General features: G+C 50.2%; 1 protein-coding gene across 1 annotated transcript in view; it reads left to right on the plus strand.

Annotated features, from left to right (window-relative positions):
- Positions 1 to 1,336: 1,336 nt before the first annotated feature.
- LOC144140969 (general vesicular transport factor p115-like) overlaps positions 1,337 to 6,000 on the plus strand; it is a 29,629-nt gene continuing 24,965 nt past the window's right edge. Inside the window, exons 1-2 of the mRNA XM_077672449.1 lie at positions 1,337 to 1,643; positions 5,286 to 5,290. Coding sequence (XP_077528575.1) covers positions 1,337 to 1,643; positions 5,286 to 5,290 — 312 coding nt within the window. The remainder of the gene's footprint in view (positions 1,644 to 5,285; positions 5,291 to 6,000) is intronic.

Raw genomic sequence — 6,000 nt, forward strand, 5'->3', positions numbered from 1 at the left:
CAACTGGCCCTTTACAACTTTCTCCACCATTGTTGCAAGTCCACGTTCTTTTCAGCTGGTTCTCAGCTGGTTCTCAAACAATTCTTATTGCAACAAACAAGTCTACCAAACATACTCGTGCACTACAGCGCTGCGTCCTGCATCTATGCAGACGGATACATATATGCGCGCAGCAGTGGTGATGCCTCCCACACGGTGTATTTTTGCTGCAGAGTACCCCCCAAGCAAGATGCATGCACAGGCCACGTGGATATAAAAAGCCACACCTACGGCGTCGTCGTTGGCGCAAAAAATCCACGTTTTGCCTAATAGCGATTACTGTAGTTGCGCCGAATCCTCAAACGTAGCAATCGGATGTCCGCTGGGAATGTTAGGTGTCCGGTATGACATCGGCGAGGAAGAAAACGCCAAAATGCGTGTGCTTCCATTCGGTGTCATGTAGAACTTGTTCCTACGGGCTTTCGATGTGCAAACTCGGCCAGTCATTGCAGAAATGCAAAACCTGACCTCCTCCCCTTTCTGTGGTCGTGCCTCACCATGTGTCCTAGGAGAATACGACACGACGGACCTCTGCGTAGACTATGCGTCCTCCTGCACTGATTGGACACAAGGATACCATCACAATTTCTACACCCTTATTCGTGGCCTGCGGCAAAATAAATGCTTAAAAACCGCAAACCTCGTAGGTGTGGGGATAAAGTTGAAAGACTGACATGTCAGAGGAATTATTACCTCAGTTTCAAAATAAAGCAATCCCCTTCCTGGTGAACCGTGTGTGACTCTGCAGTTTCCTGCTTTTAAATTTTCACTTAAAATAATTTGATAGCATGTGCCCTCATTTGTTATACTGTCACATTTTTAACGGCCTGTAAATAGCGAAAATCTGCTGACCCATCGCCTCCACAAATTGCCTCAAGTCCGTGGTGGCCAGAATAATCCGCGGATTTTGGGATCTTCCCGCAATTCCGTAGGGCAACCACAAACGCTGGAGCTCTGCGCGCGCGCCGCCTTGCGCGCCTTGCGGTAGCAGGATCCTCATTTCATTCACCGCACGGGGTCCGGGCCACGCGCTGCAGGAGCTTAGTGCACCGAAAAGAGAAGGAAGACGGGCTTTGAAAGGAGCGCCGGGGCCGCCCACACAAGCCCTTGCTTCAAAGATGGCGCGTGCGGGCGGCCGATCGTTGCGCGTGACGTAAGACGCGGCGGCGCTCGACGTCACGCGTGACGCGTCCGTCGCTGCCGTAGAAACGGAGTCCGGCGGAGGGTCCGGGGGAAGCGCCGCTGGCAGGATAGCGCAGGAAAGACGGGCGCAGTGTCGGTCGCCGCTGCTGCGCGCATGGCTGGCCTCCGAGAAGCGAGCCAGCAGCGCCGGCGCTGGCCGGCGCCGCGGTTTCCCGGCCCGCTGCTTGTAGCGGTTCTCGCTTTCGCCCTGGGCTCGCCCGCCGAGAGCCTGCTGCAGGAGCGGCCCAAACACGTCTTCGAGTTCAAGCACCACGACAACGCCGAACTGGCCGACGAGCTCCGCCGAGTGTCCGAGGCCTGTCCAGACGTCACCAACCTCTACGAACTGGGCCACCGCAGCGTGCTGGGACAGCCGCTGTGGGTGCTCGAGATGACGGACAGACCGGGCGTCCACGAAGAGCGTGAGTGTCACGTTTCCTCCCGTTCGCTTCGCGCGGCGTCGGTCTCTCTCTCCATCTGGTGGAGAGGCTGACACCTCGCATGGCACCGAATACCGAACGGGTGTTGAGTGACATGCTGTTTGAGCGTCAGGTGCGATACAGATGCCCTCTGTCGGCTGGCTATGGCAGTTTGCGGGCGAGTCCAATTAGTACCACGACAATCAGAGGCGTACTTGAGGTGCTCTCGCGTCTGGAAGCAAGTAACCCACAGGGTGGACGACAGCGCTGAAGTCGGCTGCCGACCCTTCGCTTTGAGATATTACACCACCACTACAGGCCCGTCGCGAAAGCATATGCCGCGATAAATGCACCTTGAGTACGCTCTCGGCGACACTCCTAACTTTTTAGAAGCAAAACACACACCATTGTTTTAGTTTAATGTAGTTTATTTCGCGAAGTTTGTTTTATTTGATGGCAGCCTTTTTCTTCTCTTAGCAATAACGAAAAACCCCACAAAGCCCGCTTCAAACTCGCAAATTGTGGGCTTCACTGCGTGGCATATGTTACGAGGCGAAATTGGTGCTGTATAGTGGGAAGCCTTTTTGCGTTTTTTTTTCCCTCTTTTGCTCAGTCATTCCTGTCAAAGAAGCGCCGGCAATAGCGATCCAGTAGAGAAAATTAGCCTAGGGGAAAAGAGCCAGTCGGGATCAGTAAAAATTCCTTCTGGAGCCATTATCGCAGTCATTCAGATGCTTAACATGCTAAAGGAGGGTATTTTTTTAAAAGCAATCTTGTCATGCGTACTCGTTGATCGGTTTACTTTAGAATGTCGAGAGAATTGGTGATTTATTATGGTCCTGAGCGCAGCAGGTGGATGGAAACGTGAGTGGTGCCTGTCATGCTTCGGTCCTCCGGCCGTTGTACGTCATTCGTGACGCAAACGTTGCGTAACGTTGCTCTTGTTCCCGAAATTGAGGTGCTTTCGTATTCGCGCATTAGTATAAACAGCGAGGAGGAAAAAGAGCGCAAATAGTAGGGAGAGATTTGTCCCAAATGCATGTCAAAGCAACGCAATGGATTGCTTGTGCTTAGAGCGTACATCGTAGACAAGGTATGCGCTGGAGTATTGACACCATCGTCGAATAGGCTTCGCCGCAGAAGCGCAGGAACCACGTTTACTACTCGGACCTCACGAAGGACCTAAAGCTCGCTGAACTCGGGACGTTGGAAGTAATTGCGAGATGAAGTGGAGGGGGGGGGATTAAAAATGTGTCAAGATTGAAAACAAAACGTCCTTGGGAAAGAAGGGGCGATGCCCCCGCGTTCTGATGTCCGTTGCTTAATATTGTTTTGCTTTTATCGACGTCTGACCTGCTCTTTGTTTGACTACGCTTTAGATTTGCGAAGTAATTGAGAGAGATAGCCGAATATGCATTGCATGCGTGTGACTTTACTCGAGGCTGAAATTAAACTTCATTCAGACAGGGACGAGCCGCGTTGCAGAGGCCTTTGTCCAAAAAAAGAAAAGTAAAGGATGGCATGCTTGTCACTAAAATTGCTCCGCAGGTGTTACCAATGTCGTACTCCCTGATCTTGGTGTTTTCCGCAGCCCTCGCGTCAGTGTGTGGCGTGTGCTGGCGCGCGATGCACTCGAGCCCGGATCAATGATCCGCGCTCGCCATATGCGCTGCAGTGCGGACACGGCACGGCGATGGCGAGAGGGTCAAGTGCGCTTATCCGCAGCACACAAACAGGCTTAGTCTAAGTGGCTTCCGCGAGAACGAACGCTTGGTATCACTGACGTACGCAGGATTTCGTTTCGAGGGTAGGAACCCGAAACAGGGAGAGAGAGAGAGCACGAAAGAAGCAGAAAAAACAGCAACAACAAAAGGAAGCAATATGAAGGTCATGTAAAGTATGACTGCGGCACCCCGAATTCTATTTTTAATGATTACCAATGGTTACCAATTTTCAATGGTGAGCGAGCCTTTGTTTCGGATATATCTTTTGCTTTTCAAGAGTGTCGAAAATGGCAGCAGAAATCGAATCCGCCTAAGCTTGATGCATATCTTGCGAAAGAAAAATATTTATCCGTACAGTGGTTATTTGATGACATCCAGAGATAGCAGGCTCATTCCTCCCGTTCCCCGACACCGATGCGTACCCCAGTGCTTGGTAAATTCCCGAAACGGTAATGGTTCACATTGTTCTCGTGTCCTAAAGATGCAAAGAAAAGTGTCACATTGCGTTTACGCAATTTCAGAACCGCCCACGCAGTTGTATATATCGAGTCCGCTCCCCTTTGTAAACACACGGGGAAGTCACTGGGCATCCTTGTTTCGCACACCGTTTTATAATCGCACGGACGCGTGCACAAAGTATCTTCCAGCCTTCGTACGATTTTGTGGACAATGCGGATGAAAAATGGTCAGCACATCTTTGGGGCTCGCGCGCCTTTAAAATTGGCACATTTGACAGCCCAGCTAAACTGACCATCATTAAATTGCAGGATCACAATTCAATGGGCCAATCTTATGAGGCAGTGATGGTCACCCCGCTCTCCAGTGACGGCATTTCTCTTCTCCTCTCGAGGGGAGGGCGCGTTCACTCATCTTCACTGCGCTAATCACTAACTTGGCGAACGGACTGAGGATTAACGTTTGTTCCGTCAACATCGATGACGGTCACGAAACATTTACGTGTGATCAACCAATGTGCCCGCGCTGGTGAATCGTCCATGAACTCTTTCTGACTAGCCATTCGGAACTTGTGATGGCAGCTGTCGTCGTCATTGCACCCCTCCCCCCTCCTCCCGTGAGTGGGTATGTCCCGACTGAGGAGCTTGCGCAGTGGCTGCGGTCGCTTCACCTGCTCGCTGGGAAATCAGTAGTAGTAGAGAACTTTATCGTGCATTGCCCTCCTGGAAGGTGGATTATGTCGTGACCATCATTGATTTGGCAGAAAAAAAGCTTACTTCTCCTCAATACGCACTTTACATTAGTGAGGAGCAGGTTAATTGGCCATGAACTCTTTCTGAAGAGCCATTCGGAACTGTAATATTCCTCACGTATACCCATAAACTGTACACATCTTCAAATTCTGATGCGAGTAGTCATCGTCGTTGACCAATCCTTTTTAGCGAGTGTGCGGATTGTGGGAGGTTTGTGATATGAACGCTGGAGTCGATCCCGGAAAGTGGCAAAACAGCTTCGCCGTAAGATGCTTACAGGCTTGCTTCACTACGACGAATCTTAATGACTCGTCACTGAAATGAAGGGGACAAGGTAAGTCAATGACGGGTATCAGGGGCAGGCAATCTGATTCGAGAAGATTGAGTCTGCTCTGTGACATTACTCGGTGCGAGCGCGAAGTGTCGCATCTCGTGACGTGATAGCGCAGACCACACTTATTGAAGTCATCGTACGTCGGGCCTCGCTATTCGTCAAACTCGTTCCCTTGCATTGAGTGAATGGTCATCCAGGTGCATTCTGGCGAAGCTGACCCACGGTAGCTTTTATGGAATCTACAGCTTTCAGTACACATGAATGCAGAAGAAACTTGTATAAACGCCGCAGTTAGAGGTGTCGAATGAACGGTTAAGCTGCTCTGCTTTACGTCAAACCCCTTTAAATGCGGCTGAACTACTACGCACACGCATTGCAGGGAAGGTAATTTTTTTCAATTACCATGTAAGCGTGTCCGATATCAAAGCAGGAAAGCCATAGAACCTTTTATTATATGCCTCCATAAGACTCCATGTATCCTTACAAAACGTGATGTTCACAGCCCTTGTAAAGTTGGCTTCACTATACTACACGCACGCGTTGCTGTAAAGACATTCATTCTGCCAATACGCAAAGGAGCTATGAAGACCAAATACATCTTTGTTCAAATTATAAAAAAAAACTATCCTGTGGTAACTCGCTCGGCTCCATTCCAGCCGCGAAAGACAATTTTTAGGCAAAACAAAAGTTTCAAATTTCGCGCTACAGTGACGTAATATGGGCACGAGTGACGTGATACGGGCCAACACTAAACACATATTTTCTCGTTGAGTCGATACGCGAAGACTTGAGCATTCAAACTTATTTCGAGTCGGCGTCAAATTTGCGAAAGCACACAACCCTTTTATGTCAGCCGCAAGAACGCGACAACACTGAGAGCCAATAAAAACAACCGACCGGATGTCATGTCGAACATGGCGGCCACCAAGCCACCGTGAGAATTAGGGTCTCAGGGCTCATTCTCAACTTCGCCTGAGCACCGCCTTACCAAGATGTCCCCCCCCCCCCCCCCCCAGAAAATACACTTGCTTGCATCAGCCATTGTGACGACGCTGAAAGACAATCAGCACAGGCGCTGAGAAATATGACAACGG

This window comes from Haemaphysalis longicornis, unplaced genomic scaffold, assembly GCF_048455015.1.
Source record: "Haemaphysalis longicornis isolate Haplotype H1 unplaced genomic scaffold, Haemaphysalis longicornis Haplotype H1 scaffold_58, whole genome shotgun sequence".
NCBI classification, from domain to species: domain Eukaryota; kingdom Metazoa; phylum Arthropoda; class Arachnida; order Ixodida; family Ixodidae; genus Haemaphysalis; species Haemaphysalis longicornis.